This window comes from Colossoma macropomum, unplaced genomic scaffold, assembly GCF_904425465.1.
Source record: "Colossoma macropomum unplaced genomic scaffold, Colossoma_macropomum, whole genome shotgun sequence".
NCBI lineage: Eukaryota > Metazoa > Chordata > Actinopteri > Characiformes > Serrasalmidae > Colossoma > Colossoma macropomum.
In genome coordinates this window covers 13,322,620-13,339,653 of record NW_023494794.1, presented here as the reverse complement: position 1 = coordinate 13,339,653, position 17,034 = coordinate 13,322,620, and the positions used below count along the sequence as shown (strand labels likewise).

General features: G+C 37.9%; 1 protein-coding gene across 3 annotated transcripts in view; it reads right to left on the bottom strand.

The window, feature by feature from the left end:
* Positions 1 to 5,569: 5,569 nt before the first annotated feature.
* Positions 5,570 to 17,034, bottom strand: part of ntrk2b (neurotrophic tyrosine kinase, receptor, type 2b) — a 29,168-nt gene continuing 17,703 nt past the window's right edge. Inside the window, exons 13-19 of one of the 3 annotated variants that reach the window (XM_036580263.1) lie at positions 15,493 to 15,681; positions 14,863 to 14,993; positions 14,216 to 14,388; positions 11,686 to 11,926; positions 10,444 to 10,602; positions 8,050 to 8,247; positions 5,570 to 6,702 (exon numbers count right to left, since the gene is read on the bottom strand). In XM_036580263.1, the coding sequence (XP_036436156.1) occupies positions 8,062 to 8,247; positions 10,444 to 10,602; positions 11,686 to 11,926; positions 14,216 to 14,388; positions 14,863 to 14,993; positions 15,493 to 15,681 (1,079 nt within the window). In that variant the 3' untranslated portion in view covers positions 5,570 to 6,702; positions 8,050 to 8,061. Of the gene's footprint in view, positions 6,703 to 7,955; positions 8,248 to 10,443; positions 10,603 to 11,685; positions 11,927 to 14,215; positions 14,389 to 14,862; positions 14,994 to 15,492; positions 15,682 to 17,034 lie in introns of those variants that run through there. The other 2 variants (XM_036580264.1, XM_036580262.1) reach the window with 2 other exon arrangements.

Below are 17,034 nucleotides of genomic sequence, written 5' to 3'. Positions count from 1 at the left end.
AAAAATAAAAATATATATATAAAAAATTATATATATATATATATATATATATATATATATATATATATATATATATATATATATATATAAATAAATCAATTCCATATAACAAATTTTTTTTCTTTAGCGGGTGAGCGTAGGTAGCTGTGGCAGACCTCTGCTTCCTGTGTTTAACAAAGACTCTCCTTATAAATACTCCACATTCAGAAACTGAAGAGGAAACAGAGTCCTTCTCTAATGAAGCTGCTGTGTGTATTTATGAATATTAATGAATAAAAAGTGCTTGGATGGTTACCATAACTACTGCATGAGGTTATTTGCAGCGTGCATGATTTTTAATGACATTGTCATTAAAATGGCAAAAAAATCCCAAAGCTTCTTTAATTTTTTAAAGGGTTACTTGAACTAAAGTGTTTTGAATGAAATATCACAGAATAAATCATTTGAAGAACATTTTTTTTTAAAGAGTTTTTATAAAACAAAACAAAAAGCAAAATTGGAATCTGCAGTAACTTTATAAAAAAAATGCAATGCAGTTTTAATTTGCCCAATGCCCCTGTGTTTTTTTTTTTTGTTGTTGTTTTTTTGTTTGTTTTTGCCCCCCCTCCTTCCTTTTCTGTAGCTGGCAAGCAACCAGTCCCGAAGTCGGTGTCACCAGTTGCAAAAAATAATAGAAACTCAAAAAAATTGATCACCCTGGTATGATAGAGACTGTCTTCTTTTTTGGCTATAAAATAAAAAATAGAATGCCAGGCGTAAGGACAACTTGCCTAAAGTCCCCAAGGCGTTGATGTTTTAGTGACAACTGTGTAATCACCAGATATACTTTATAACTTTTGCACCTGTACAGAACAGTTAGCCTCTCCATGTTCATTGCGCTCTGCTTCTCACCTTTGCTTCCAATAGGCAATACATTTTTAAGTGAGAGTGCTGATCTAGGATCAGTTTTTGTGATTAGTCACAAAAAAATAGGGGAGGAATCTGCTCCGAAGGTCTTTTGAATCTCCCCTTTTCTTTCTTTCTTTCTTTCTAACCTCTTTCTTCAGGTGAGGAAGGAGTGTTTGAGACTTGCCATGTTTCTGGCATTGTTTTTGTTCAACGTTTTAAAACAAATGACGTTCTAATTTTTGCTCTGCTAAAAAAGCACCTTCTATTTATTCAGGTTTGTTAGTTTCTCTTTTGATTATTTTTAAGCCTTGTGATTGACTCATGCCACCTCCATGCCTATACTCTTATCCTCAATGTAAAATACAATGAGATGTATATTGAATTTGTGCGTTAACTTTCATAATGGTTCTAGGACATGGGCAGACTTTCTTTTTTTTTAATGTAAATTTAGAATACTACAATAAAAGCGGCGCACAGCTTTTGATGAAAACGAATTCACCATTCTCTCGCTCTTTGTGGCTGTTCTACGTGCGTAGTCATGTAAAAACACTTCTACTGGTAACACAACCAATATTTTGCAAAATTATTAATTACAGCATTATTCCGATCATTGGAAGTACAAATTCTAGTTTAAGGTGTTCCGTGTTCAAGTGTCTGCCGTAAGTTTACAGTTAAACTTTAATTCATCTGCACATTATCAAACAGTATTCTAACTAACAGGGTTCAACATTAACCCATAGCAAGAAAAACGGCAGGTTGGGACAGCAGCATTGAAAATCACTTGCACAGTCGGTAATATTGTGACATTCAATCCAGTGAACAACACACTTGATGTTGCCTTCATTCTCCTTGTGTGTCACCCCATACAAATCCAATCATATTGTTTGTAATCATCTCTAGTGTGAGGCATGATTTAATGGTGGCAGTGCTTTAGTATGCTGTGAAGCAAGTAAGATACTTTATTCCTGGGAAAATTCTCTTTCCTTAAGTTGATTCCTACACAATTTTACACAGTTTGTAGGTCTGCCTAACAGGGCTAACAAAACCAGAGTACAACAGTTTATAGAAAAGTCACTATATTCTAGGGCTGAGCAATTTGTATCAAAATCACAGTTTGAAAGAGTGCAATTTTTCTAATCACAAGAGTATAAATGCTTTGAGTGTGTGTGTGTGTGAGTGAGAGAGAGAAGTAATATATTTTATTTAAGGACAAAAATATGTGCTTACATTTTGAAAAATCTTTTAAACCAAACATTTGTTTGGAATGGTACAAATGGCCAATCAGGCAAGATGGGAGGGGGGAGTTAATGTGATTGTGATTTTAGCTACATGTAATTACTGTTTCACCTCTAGTCTCCAGAAGCCAGATCTGCTGGTTCGATTGATTTCTCATATTGCCATGGTTAGGTGCAGCTGCCCTCATCACTAGACCATGGTTAATGTTAAACTTATATTACTTATATTACTTTTGGGATGCCTTTCATGCCTACAAGTGGCCTCCACACCAAAACAGCATTTAATAAGCAGCAGTACACAAGTGTCAATCAATTTTGTTTTTGCCAAACAGAGGTAGAGTAGAAGGAAAGAAATTATGGGAAAAAGTAAAATTATGATTGACGTGGTGAGATCAAATGACAAACTGTGACTCAGCTTATTACTGCAAGTTGAATCATTCATATCAGTATGATCTAATTCAGTAGCATATACAGTGAGGGGAAAGAAGTATTCAAACCCTTGTTTTTGTTATTTAATGTACTTCCAGTGCATATATCTATGTCACACTCACACCTACAATGTCGTTTATAATGTTTTTTATATATTTATAAATGTGAAAAATTATGTATCCATTAGCATAAACAACAAAAAAATGGGGGGATTATTCAGTACTCACACACCACAAAAAGTTATGTTAATACTTCATCGCCAAACATTTGCTGGCAATAGCAGCTTCAAGCCATCGACAGTAAGAAGTAATTAGCTTTTTTGCAGCACTGTGGTTCAGTTTGGGCCCATTCCTTTTGGCAAACCATCTTCAAAACACCAAGCAGAACCAGACAAAAAAAAAACAAGACAAACCCAGACAAAAAAATTGCTTGAGGAGCCACTGGCTCCTAAAAGAAAAAAAAAATCAGGTGCCAATAACTTTTTTTAAGTGCCAAATAATAATATGCAGGAAAATAAAGCTTTTCAACACACCTCAGGTCAGGTCTATGATTTAAAGGGGAACTCCGCCAATTTTCCAAGTTTTCTGCATAATTAAATGGTTAACAAGTCAACAAATTCATGCAGAGTGGTTTGGTATAAAACGCTTTGTTCTAGAGAGACTTAAAGTCGGAATTGTTCGCAATGATGATGGTAGGAATCAGACATCTGAGGAGCTAAATATCTCTAAATTCTTCCTCCCAGAAAGGTATTATGTGCAATGGTTATGAATGCACTGCCTCATGTCCGAGACATTGTTTTACAGTAACATTGTGATAAAGTTTCGGTTTACATGTATTTTTATCAATTAATTAATTTTATGAATTTAATTAATCAATTTACATTGTAGACATTAGGAGTCCTTCTATCACCATCACTAGAAAAACATGAATGAAAATGAACCATTTCACATTAAAACAATTTAAAGGTCTGTTTGTATCTCAACCACTGAACTGTACAGACATTTTAAAAAATTGGTGGAATTCCTCTTTAAGTATCTCTGCCTTCCACCGTGCCTGATTCTCGACGCATCCAGTCTGCTATTTTTCATTAACAAGATTTGGAAGATGAATTTGGTGAAGGGTAGTTCTTTACGTGCTATCATGGAGGCTATGTTAAAAACTCCAGCAGCACTGGAGTCTGATCCACTCAGACCAGCGCAACACACACTAACACACCACCACGTCAGTGTTACTGCAGTGCTGAGAATAATCCACCACCCTGCTCTGTGAGGGTCCATGGGGGTCCTGACCACTGAAGAACAGGGTAAAAGGGGGCTAACAAAGTATGCTGAGAAATAGATGGACTACAGTCTGTAATTGTAGAACTACAAAGTGCACCTATATAGTAAGTGGAGCTGATAAAATGGACAATGTATATATATGTGTCGGAAATGTATTAAATAACAAAAACAAAAGTATCTGAATATTTGTTTCCTCTCACTGAATATAGCCACAGTACAGATTTTACTAGGTCAGTCATACAAAGTAATGCATGTGTAGTCACTGCATGCAGTGAGTGAAATAAATCATATTTGCTCTGCATATTACATGTAAGGTTGGACGATTTTGACTGGCACTGTAAACGCTACTCCGTTTAATGCAAGTGAAAGACCTTCTGCTTGTTTGATGTGCTACCGTGATTGATAGTAGTTCATAGTTATATTACTTTTTTTGCAAATGGCAACTGTGTATTGCATCGTGCATAGAAACATAGACTTGTAAGACATACCACCTTTATTAAATGCACAGTATTACAAGGAACATTTCCACTGACTGCAGAGAAGCTGCTCACAGGATGCACAAAGCATAGAATACTGATATCTAAGCAGTGAGAGATTGAGTCTGCCAGGAGAAAAGGAAATAAAGGCAACTAACACTCTCGCACAGACACTACGCTCAGGTATGCCCTGGACACACACACACACACACACACAGCCATTCTAAACCAAAATTGGGCTAAAACAGAGTACCTCGAAAAAAAAGAGAAACAAATGATTTTTTTTTTAAAATAGGAACAAGGATAAAGTAATACATTGTTCCAGCGCCCAGTCACAGTTCTTCAGTGAATAAACACATTGGATAGAAATGAAACTTTTAAGGACAATGGGGTGGACAGGTGGGAACTCAGGTCCTGACCCAGATGGAACTGTGTTCATGGCAACCTGCCCTTACAAAATTGTAACAAGGAGGGCAACGTAATGCTTATTTTAAGGTTCAATTTGTTTGTAAATGAGAAAAATTCAGTTAAATTTGTAAAGAAACAAAAAAATCTCACTATATTGTGAAAAAGCACAGAAATAAATTATACAGTACATTGTAACACAAAATAAACTGTATTTACACACATGTTGCTTGTGGCCCAGGAGAAATGTTTCTTTCCTTCCCCTTAATAATTAGTAACATGTCTTGACATGATAGCTATTTTTAAAGAACATTATAGTATGTTTGTGTATATATATATATATATATATATATATATATATATATATATATATATATATATATATATATATATGTATGTATATATATATATATATATATATATATATATATATATGTATGTATGTATATATATATATATGTATGTATATAAATATCGCTGTTGTCGGAACAAACCCTCATATGTCCAATTTGTCCCATATGTTCCTTTTAATGTAAGTCATTGGAACCAGACTTTTTTCCAAGTGTTTTTGGGCTGTTTTTTTTAGTCCAATCATAATGAACTTTAGACACAATGTAAAGGGTAACAGGTATTTTCAAATTAAAAATGGAGATACAAGGTTTTCTTCCAACAGCAGCGATATATATATATATATATATATATATATATATATATATATATATATATATATATACACACACACATACAAACATGCTATTTGTATACACATTTTTTTTTTACTGTACAGCATAGGGTATGAAGTATATGAAGTACAGGCTGGCTATTTAGAGCTGACACATATCTCTATAGTAAAAAGTTAGAAAATCCATTTTTGTTCAATTAAGCTTACTTTTAAGTCAGTCTGTCAACGCACAAAAACAACAAAAAAAAATCTGGGTTTAGACAGAGTCTTAGGTCTTAGCATAATGGTTTAGACCAAATATTTCTTGTGTGCAAATTTTCGACATTATTTTTTTGCTTATTTTTTCTCTCAGAACCAAGTTTGGGCTAATTTAGTAAAAGTTGGCTAAATTATTGATACATTTCTAGCAATGAAATCGGGATATCAGTTCTTTACAGCAAATAAAGCACTCTTCATAACATCCTACTTCTAAAAAAAAGGATCTGCCTGATAAACAAATACCATATTTTCAAAGACACATATCTCTGTCTGTGCATTTTTGCAGTGCTTACAATTATTTGAATTTTACAAAAATATGAGCAGTCAACAGAAAGGAAGGTTACAGCTCAGACATTTTATAATGCTTCATAATCACCGGTTCACAGATGACCAGTGCTTGAAATGTTTAGAAACACTGTTCCGCCACTTGTGAAGGGATGCATGAAAAATACATGTCGCTGATACAGAGACAGCTTAGAAAGAGTCCGACATCAGGGTACAAAGGACAACAAATGTAGCTAATGGGTTATATACATTCTGATTGCGCACTCATTCGGTGCAACACTTTTTCAGAGCTTTGTCATTTTGCACTCACTCGCAACATGTCATTAGCAGAAAGGATACCATGAAGACACCCACCGAATAAATAAGGAGGTAACCATATACAGGAGAACTTGCCATACTGTAATGTTAGAATGGTAAATCTAGCTGTGAGTGTGTAGTTTGGTGTAGTAATGAACAAGTGACAAGTTGGTCAGTCAAAGTCAGTTACGTATTATGGAAAGTTAGTGCTTCATTTACTTAAGTGTAGTTAATAATCAGATGTAGAGTTGGTATGGAGACTTGCAGTAAGTTAGTAAGTCTTCCTGTTATTATCCTCCTCTTTTCACATATTTGGTGGGGTTGAAGCACACAGACATGGAACCCTGGCTGTCCCTTCATAGGGTCTGTGTTGTCTGGTGGTGACCTCAGGGATGGCCAAGTTCGCATCATACCACTCTCACATCAATGCTTACGTCACAGTGCCCACCAAATCCATCGCTTTGAAACTGCCCACGAGACATTGAAAAAGAAACATCAGAGAAGGTTACTGACGCACTATTAAAAGGTTATTTCATAGTAGATAATCGATCACATAAAACTGATAAATATGGATAATCATAAGTGCAAATGAAATCCATCTTTTCAACGAGGGTTGTCGTGCCATAGTCAATGCCTGTGATTTATAACCCCTAAACAAAAAGAAGAAAACAAATCTTCCAAAAGGCAATATCCATTCAATTGGTAACACATGATACGACAAATAACATGGAGACAATGCTGAAACAACACGAATCTGGTCAACTTTTTGCCACTGAATAAGTACCCTATGATGCAGTCATTGCTGTAACCATGAACCAGTTAGCAAGACATCACTACAGGCCCTGAATTAGTCCTTAAATGTGTAAAGAGGCAGCCATTTCACTGACCCAAGGACATTGTGGAACACCACTGCTGGTGACTGTGCCACTGTGCTCTCACCAACACCAAAGAAACTGATGAATCAGTAAATCAACAAAAGGGATGAATTAATACCTGTCCCCTGCGCAACACCTTTACAGCAACAACTGAATTGCATCAACTTTCCAGCATGAAAGATTCCTGGGTGCCTCTTTGTCTCTGTGCTTCTGTTACTTGGTTAAGACTGTGAAAGATACAATGCATATTCACCACATTAAAAAAAAAAATAGCGCCAACCCCATTCAGTGGATACATAAATAAATGAATCAAGCTACAAATAAAAGAAGCTAGTGATTAAATGATTGTTCTTCCACCAGTGTTTCACAGTCCGCATTAGGTTAATCACAAAGTGTGGTCAGGACAGCAACAATGTTGTGCTAATTAATGGGCCTCCAAAAAAGAACTTTCTTGTAACATCCATCTTAATCCAATAAGTGTAAATAAAAATGGCACTGGTGGCAGAAAAAAGAGAACAATACGCTGTTAAATCCACAAGAAAGTTTTCCTTTTTTTCCAAGACGTTCATAGTTCACAATTGGCTACATTGTCTTTGACACGTAAGCTTAAGCAGGGCCTAATCAAAGATTTTTGCAGTTTTTTTCTTTTTTGCATTCAGTTTCCTTGTCATTTTGCAAAACTTTTCTCCAATCATTGAGAGGAGAAAACATAAAAAGCCTCAGAAATTACATGTCCATGATGAGTATTTACAATAGCGATTAACGATCAGTCTGATTCCCTTTTTTCACCTCTGGCACATATAGAAGTAAAAAAGGACAATTTGTCTCCAGAGGGAGGCACCCAGAAATGCACGCAATCAACTTTAAGGCTTTTAGTCTATGTGGTGAAGAGGCAGAAGCAAAGCAATGACACACAGACACACATATCCTCACACATACATACACAGACGGTCAGCCCAGGATGTCCAGATAAACAGGTGAGGCCTTGGCCAGGCTCTGGAGCAGATTGTGGATCTCTTTGATGTTGAGTCTCATGTAGGGTTCGCGCTGCCAGCAGCCCAGCATCAGGTCATACACCTCTTTTGGGCAGGTCCGAGGCCTCTGCAGTACACGGCCTTGTGTGATGCACTCAATCACCTGCAGGGGGAGCCACACCAAATGCACACAAGCTATTCTACACTGACTCACCAGTTATTAGGTATACGAGTGCAGGGCACAACCTAAAGGCTAAAACACAGAGGTTTTATATGCATCTAAACAAGTCAACGTGTTTTCACATTTTCCAATAGCAACGACATCTGTGAATTCTGACAACTGTAGAATCGTCTCGTCGTCTGAACTCTGATGTAGTATTTGCCAAACTGTCTTGTTTTTTTTTCAGCAGTATTTCATCTAGCTGCCATCAGCCTATTCAGAAAAAAAATTTGTCTCCTTTATATCATGCAACATCGCTGTGATGACCAGCTACATTGGGGGGTTGTGTGTCTGCAGTGGAAAGCGAAGTAGCTGGTACCAAAAGCGAGTAGAGTCAAGTCGAGCCGTACTATGCAGTGGAAAAGCAGCTTAAGTCTATAACTGTGTATAAGATTTCGCACCATATTATTACAACATCTTATTTTAATCACCTTCTTGGTGGCTGTAACATAGCACCATTTTGAAGCATATAAACAGCTCATTGCAAAAGCTAAGCAGGCCGAAGTACAGCCTCCATATCCACATAGTGGGTTAGTTTTAAACACTCTTACAACAAAGCCTCCCCAAGTAAACAATGAGAACAGTCTGCTGCCCTTCATATGAATTTAGAACCATTTTTTTAAGCATATACATGACTCACTGCAAAAGCTAGCCAGGCTAAACTACAGCCTACACATGGTGTGGTTAGTTTTAACAAGCTATAACAACTAAGCCTCCCAAAGTAAACAATGAGAACATTCCCCTTTCAAATAAATGCAAAACTGTTAAAAATGCACAATCAGATTAATAAAACATAATTCAGTTGGCCTACATCATGCTGATACTTGCTGTTCTAGTTTGTAGTAAAAAAAAAATTGCCAGTGTCTAGTTTTACACTGTTGTATTGATCCATACATAGTGTTTGCATCAACCTATTACAATCAACCCTACCTCTGGGGTAAGTTGTAACATTTTCGCTCAAACTACTTTAGGCTGAATTCTTCACATACAATATATGCTCTGAACATAGTTTGTTTTCAAATTGTTGTTCAAACTAAAAATCTAGGTCAGGTTAAGCCTCACTTTCCCCTGCACCTTCTTTAATAAAATTTGCAGTTTTGTTCAGATGTCACAGATACAGCAGTGTTGCTGGGGTTTTTAGATATTGTGTACACTTACTGACTACTCTCTATTAGACACACCTGCCTTGTTTGCCCATCTTGTAGATGTCATTTGTAGAGACTATGGCCCACCTATTGCTGCACAGTCATCCTCTAGTCTTTCATCAGTGTTCAGTTCCTGACCAAAGGACCTGATGGCTGGATATTTCATGTTCTAATATCATCAAAATATCGTGTGGTGTACTGAAAATGGATCACTACCCAAATAACATCTGGTCAGTGGCTGTCCTATGGATGTCCCATTCCAATGAGGGACAGAGTAGATGGTGCCTATAAATTGTGCAGCAACAGATGGGCTACAGTCAGTAATTGTACACCTAACCAATGTGCAAAAACATGGCAGGTGTAACTGATAATAGTCAATAAGCGTAGATACAAGGTAGGTGGCAACTCAGTGTCACTTCATCAGAACATTTTACAAGAACAAATAGGATACTCCACAAAATTCTTAAAGTAGAATTCCATTGATTGTTCATGTGTACATGAGATGTTGTCATTCAGAATGGTGAAACCGTTAACTGAGAAACTTACTTAACAATAAAAACACTTATGCTTAGAGTTTTATGTAAAAATATTTAATTTGTGTCCTAATCATCAGCAGCTTATATACTGCAAGAAAGCATTTTTCCATCTGCTGAAGTGATGGATTCATAGCATCAGTTGCTTTAAACACAAGTAGAAGCAGTATAAGTTTACATTCTTTATAGGTAGGTGCCAAACGGGTTCTTTGGAGCATTGCCATAGAGGACAAATATTTACATGCTTAGTTACTTACTAAGTAAAACAACAGAAAACCTGTTAACACAGAGCACACTTACAATAGAGGTCAATGGCCACTGGGTTTGAGTCAACAGGGTGAAAAACCCTAGAGCACTCCTTTGCACAAACATTCATTAAAAGGTTCTTTAGGGACCCAAAGGTAGTTCTTCTATAAAATTGCTCCAAAGAACACTTTTTTTTTTAAGTGTATAAGTCTGACCTCATTGTTGGAGAGCTGGTACCAGGGTTGCTTGCCATAGGTAAAGATCTCCCACAGGACCACCCCAAGGCTCCACACGTCACTCTCTGTGGTGAACCTGCGGTACATGATGCTCTCTGGAGGCATCCAGCGGATGGGCAACATGGTGTGACCGCCCACCTGCCATCACGTGTGAATGATTTTATTGTGGTATATGGCTATCAAGTAAGTTACATTTCATTTACATTCATAGCTTGTCAGTTAAAACAGTTCCATTCTCATATATAGGCTCCAGTAAGTTGTTGATTCAGTGTCTGGCATTTCATGGCAAAAGGGGCTGGTGTCCCATATCGTACACAAACACACACACACACACACACACACACACACACACACACACACACACATATACCCAGAAGGCTGCTGACACAGCAGAGTGTTTCCGCCAGTGTTGGCAGGGGGCGGATTTGGGAGAGCCCTTCAGTGTCAGATGGTCAGAGCTTTTTCTGGAACAACTCGCTGTGGGGGGAATTGTCTTTTTTATCGCACATTTATATTTCATCATGTCTAATTGACTGTTCTAAGATTTGTAGATTTAAACAATCTACAGTTTTTTGGCCAAATATTTGCTCAATTGTTAACAAAGACTGTAAAATAAACAGCAGAGTATCTATTTAATTTGTACTTGTGACATTTTTGTAGAGCTTCAAGATCTAAAATCAATATAGCGAACTGTTTTTCATTGTAGGGCTCTTTAGGATTAGAGAATTTGCATTTATAGGAGATAAAAATAGCAGATTACTGTTATTATAATTATGACTGATACACTGCGTAACAATTTTCCAGCTTTTTATCCTGTTTCTGAGCCTTGCTCCTGGGTGAAATAGCTTAAACGTCTAGACCTTCCAACACTGTTAAAAATAAAGGTATTTTTTTTATTTTAATTTTTTTTATTTTCATCAAGGTACAAACAATGTAAATGTACCCTCAAAGGTTAAACAGTGGAGACTAGTCGGAGTGTGTGGAGTCAGTGCAACTGAGAAAATATCATTTCAATGGATTATGGTTCAATTGTTTTCCCTGACTAAAAGTACTTAGATGTACCCTTGAGGGAACTGCCCCAGTTACAGTTTTGCACCTTTTATTCTGAGAGTGTATGGATCTATTCTAGGGCCAGAGTATTACCATGGTCCAAAGCTATCATGAGAGAGAGTAAGAGAGTAGAATATTTCAGACTCTCATATATGAACATAACCACCTTACCCTGTAGTAATCGGTGCTGTACACATCTCTGGACATGCCGAAGTCCCCTATCTTGACAAGCAGATTCTCTCCCACCAGGCAGTTGCGCGTGGCCAGGTCTCTGTGAACAAAGTGCTGTGAGGCCAGATACACCATGCCGGCTGCTATCTGCTGAGCAATGTGTAGCATTTGCGACTGAGTCAGCTCCACCAGCATACTCTGCTGCCCATCCGCCATCAGCACCGCATCTGGCCCGTGAGCCCTGGGAAAACAAGATAAAGAGACATTAAAAGAACAGTTTGACCAAACCTGCTAGTGTAGCTAACAGTGACTATAAGCTAGTTGGCACCAATTTTCACTTTCATTTATTGTTAGCAACATTATCTTTTTCTGTTTAAACTGTTCCTTTAAGAACAGCACCTCTCATACAAATGTACCACCAAACATTGCGTAGAATACCACCAACTATGCAAAGACACCCTTGAATGTGTTCACAGGTACAGATAAGGAACACTAGCTAATGTATAAACACAAAGAAATATACACTATATGGACAAGTATTGGGACACACCTATTGATCATTGAATTCAGGTGTTTCATTCAGTCCCATTGCCACAGATGTATAAAATTAAGCACCTATTCATGCAGTCTGCCTTTACAAACATTTGTGAAAAAATGAGTCGTTCTAAAGAGTTCAGTAAGTTCGAGCATGGTACTGTAATATGGAGGACCAGATTTGCCAAAATGAAAAATAAATAAAATAAAAAATAAATGACTTAGTAAATTAATATATCAAGTAGAATTGCAAGAATAATGATCCGCCCAATGACAGCTGGGATAGGCTCCAGCACCTCACCGCGACCCAGAAGGATAAGCGGTTTAGATGATGGATGGATGGATGGATTAATTAATATGTCTGCATTTATTTATGTCTATGTAGTAATTTCCCCTTCTCACTAATTTTTTTATTTTTTTGTTATTTATGTTTCTTTATTAACATTTTTCTGTTTTTCTCTTCATTTATTTTCATAACTATTAATTTCTATATGTACTTATTTCTCTATTTATTTATTTCTGTATTTCCTTGTCCTTATGCTAATAAAGGGGCTGTCAGTCAATGATGTCACAGCGTCTTAATATTCCTATTGGTTGATCGAAATCAGATTCTGTAGATTGATTGTACATGTCTTGCTCTCTCTCAGTGGTAACTAAGGACAAGACAGTACAATAATGGCTTCTTACAGGCAGCAGACAGCCAGAGATCTGAGACACTCGGCTGATCTGGCTGAAAATGCAAGTACAGATTGTTTGCTCTTTCGCGTGGAGGCTGTAGCGGACAGTTTGCTCCATTTTGCTGCCTCTGCTGATAGAGAGGTCGACCCTGTAGTGTTCAGAACTTTGGAGGAGGTGGTTCATCGTCTTTTTCTGCAAAGATAAAAGACGAAGATTCAGATTACACCCAGACATTTGGACGCCCTTCTCACATACTGCCTGTGGAAGCCACGGAAAGTTATTTATCAGCAGGTTTGTCTGTCTGTGGCATTGCAGTTCTTTTTGGAGTTGGTGAAAGAACAGTTTAATCAGCTCTTCTCCTCCTGGTCTTGACTGCTAAGCCTGAACATGAAAAACACGCCCCCTCATTATCATATGAACGACGAAATACAGAAATAAATAAGTGAATTAATGAATAAATAAATAAATAAATGAATTCATGAAAAAAATGAATACATGAATAAGCAATATCTACTTTATTTAGTTTTTTTTATTTATTGATTACTGAGCCATTTATTTTTTAATTTTATTTATTTTTCAATTTGGCAAACACGTTTTGTGGAGTGATGAATCACGCTTCTCTATCTGGCAGTGTGATGCACAAGTCTGGGTTTGGTGAATGCCAGGAGAACATTACCTGCCTGACCACATTGTGCCACCTGTAAAGTTTGGTGGAGGAAGGATAATACTATGGGGTTGTTTTTTAGGGGTTGGCCTAGGCCCCTTAGCTCCAGTAAAGGGAAATCTTAATGCTTCAGCATACCAAAACATTTTGGAGAATTGTATGCTTCCAACTTTGTGGGAACAGTTTAGAAAAGGCTCTTTTCTCTTCCAGCATGACCGTGCCCCAGTGCACAAAGCAAGGCCAATAAAAGCATGGTTGGGGAGTTTGGTGTGAAAGAATATGACTGGCCCACACAGAGCCCTGACTTCAACCACATTTAACACCTTTGGGATGGACTAGAATGAAGATTGCGAGCCAGGCCCTCTTGTCCAACATAAGTGTCTCACCTCACAAATGCTTTTCTGAATGAATGGACAAAAATTCCCACAGACACACTCCAAAATGCAAAACGTGGATGAACTCCATATTGATGACTGTGGATTTAGAATGAGATGTCATAAAAGCTCCTGTAGGTGTAATACATAGTTGTCCCAGTACTTTTGTCCATATAGTGTACATGCAGGTACAATTGGTGTATACACTCTCAAAAAAGAACAAAGTAAACAACTGACTTATTAAAACTTTGTTTTGCACACGTCACACACATATGGATACCTGAGGAACTTGTTGAGGTCTCCATGTTTCATATACTCGAACACCATAATGAGGGGATCACTCTCCACACACACGCCATAGAAGGTGACGATGTGCTCATGCTGCAGGTTAGTCAAGAGCTCTGCCTCTCGATGGAAGTCGGCCCGCCCACTTTCACTTGCTTCTTTCAAAGTCTTTGTGACACACATTTCATCTTAAGAATCATTACATTGGACCTGATGGTCACATTACAATGACCTACCTACGGTGTACATTTTAGGACATCCTCAGACCTCAGCATCAGTACTCGGGCATCAGACAGATCATCATCATCAGAACATCATTCCTCAAACTAAATGACTTTGAATCTCAGGAAAAAATATCATCATGTCTCAGATCTTGTGTAATGGAACATCAGACCAAATGGCCTCAGGAAAAAAGGTATCAGCTTGGTTAAGCATATACTGGTTCAGTGTAACTTAGGAAACTATTGTGTATTCTCGATATAAAAGCTGGTCTAACATTTGCAAGTTTACTTATAACAAGTTTACTTATGTGAAGTATGCGCTTGCAATTAATGGCAGCTCCATACCCCACATATCCTCTAACACAGTACAATGTAAGTGTTACTAGTACTTCTAATGTTTCAGGATTCTAGATTTTCATACCTTAACAGCCACCAGGATCTTCTCCTGGTCTGGTGATAAATTGTAGCACTCGGCAAGGAACACTTTGCCGAAAGCCCCCTCTCCAAGTTCTCTCTTCAGCACTATGTTGTGGCGTTTGATGTGTTGCACAACTACAGAAAAATGCACACAGAGCTAGTGATCAGCTGGTTTCACAAGCTAGACTTGACGTCACCCAGTAAGGCTTATTGTACTACAAAGCCAAAAACCACCTACTTCGACAAGAAGGAGTGACCAACCACAAACTGCTGTTTTAGCCTTCACCTTAGGGGTGAATGCCAGTTAAAGCAGTGAAAAACATACTTATTGCCCAGGTAAATGGTTTCAACAATTTGCTTAGGTGCCTAAGACTTTTCTGTGTGCGGGGCATCTGAGGCCAAATTAGTGACCAGCTGAACCGAGTGTGATCTAGCACAATCATAGTTACAGTTCTTGCACCTGTAAAATCTACAGTTAGAGACCACCTGCCTCTAGTGTAGTTGCCATGGTAGTGGAAGGGAAGTTACCATAAAAACTGTTCAGAGGCAACTCAGGCTAGGGGTTCTTAGTGTGTATATGTGTGTGTGTGGGAGAAGGGTGTTGGTAGTAGCCTTGTGCACCCTGGCAACTCACAAGTGTCTGATTTCAGCATGCTGCTGGGGTTGCGGAAGTACTGTGGGTTCTCAATCACCGGTATCTTGGTCATGCCAATGATGACAGCATCTGGGCCCATCTCAGAGGACGACGGCGTGTTGTTACCATTGGAGACATGGTGGAGTGGGCTTGCTGAGTCGTCGTCATTGCTGATAACTGAGGAGGAACCTGAGCAGGAGAAGAGAAGAATTACAAACCTGGTAAAGAGGCAGAATGTCAAGTTTTACATATCATTTAACAGTACCTAGAATGCCCATATTTTACCACACATGGAATTCAAACACCCACTGAATAGGTACAAGACCATGAACAAATTTTAGAATTCTAGAATATTTGAGTAATAATAACCTTGACATCAAATGCCAGTTGACACTGGACATATGTTTCCCATAGTAATATTTATTTTGCATGCAGATCAACTCAGATTAACAAAATAAGGTTTAAAGTCTTAGACTAAGCTTTAGGCCTATTGTTTTGGGGAATTTTCCATTAAAGTTGGCATCACTGATTTTTAAGACAGAACAGAACTTTTGAAGTATTCTTTTCATATTCTTGCAGCTGACAATAAAAAAGGGGTCAGAAGCTGCCCCAAGCTCTGTAAAATGGAGAAAAAACAAATGTAGCGGACCATCAACACACAGCCAAAAAAGACAAGGAGGCGTTTAGACTTGCCAGTCAATCATGCTGTAAGTTCCACAGCACATAGCAGGGAGCCATATCTTATCCTTATAGCTAGTGAGCTACAAACCTGATAAAGTTCTGATAAAACCAAGTGGAAACTGAAGAAATAATGACAAAGTAAATAACACCAAAATGCCTAGAATGGCTTACACTGCCAAACAAATCAAGAGAAGAAAGACAGAAGAAACAGAAACTGAAAAATCCTCTACAGAGTAAAGCCCATGGTAAAAATCAGTGTGGCTTACCAACGCTAGACAAAGCTAAAGGAGCTTAAGGGCATGAAGATTGATGCCAACCTTGCTCTACAATATCCGCTAAAGAGATAATAATTATGAATAACACATCTGAGGCTAATGAAGTGCAACAACCAAACAACTAATTTAGCACCAGCATTCAGGCATTCTAGATTAAGTAGATTTATTGTCAGTTTGTACTGTACAACGAAATGCTTTTCTTCACATATCCCAGCATAGAAAGCCAGGATAAGATGTGACACACACCCCAGAGAGGGCTAAGTGCCTTCTTCAGGGATCCAACAGTGGCAACTGAGCAGATCCACGTATTGAACCCACAACCATATGATCAAGTGCCCAGGGCTCTAACCACTATGCTTCCCTTGCCATAGCCAACTCACATAAACACAAGAATGTGCAAACTATAAATGTTTCATCCAAATGTATATCTGTAGTAATTTCAGGGTTAAACCGGCAGCCCACATCTCCAATGGTGTGGCCCCAGTTTGCTAAATGTAATCGAGCTTCATGCAGTGCATAGAGATTAGACAAAGCTGAAACATTTTATTTTTATTTCCTTTTCCATCTTGAATGATGTAGCAGTTAC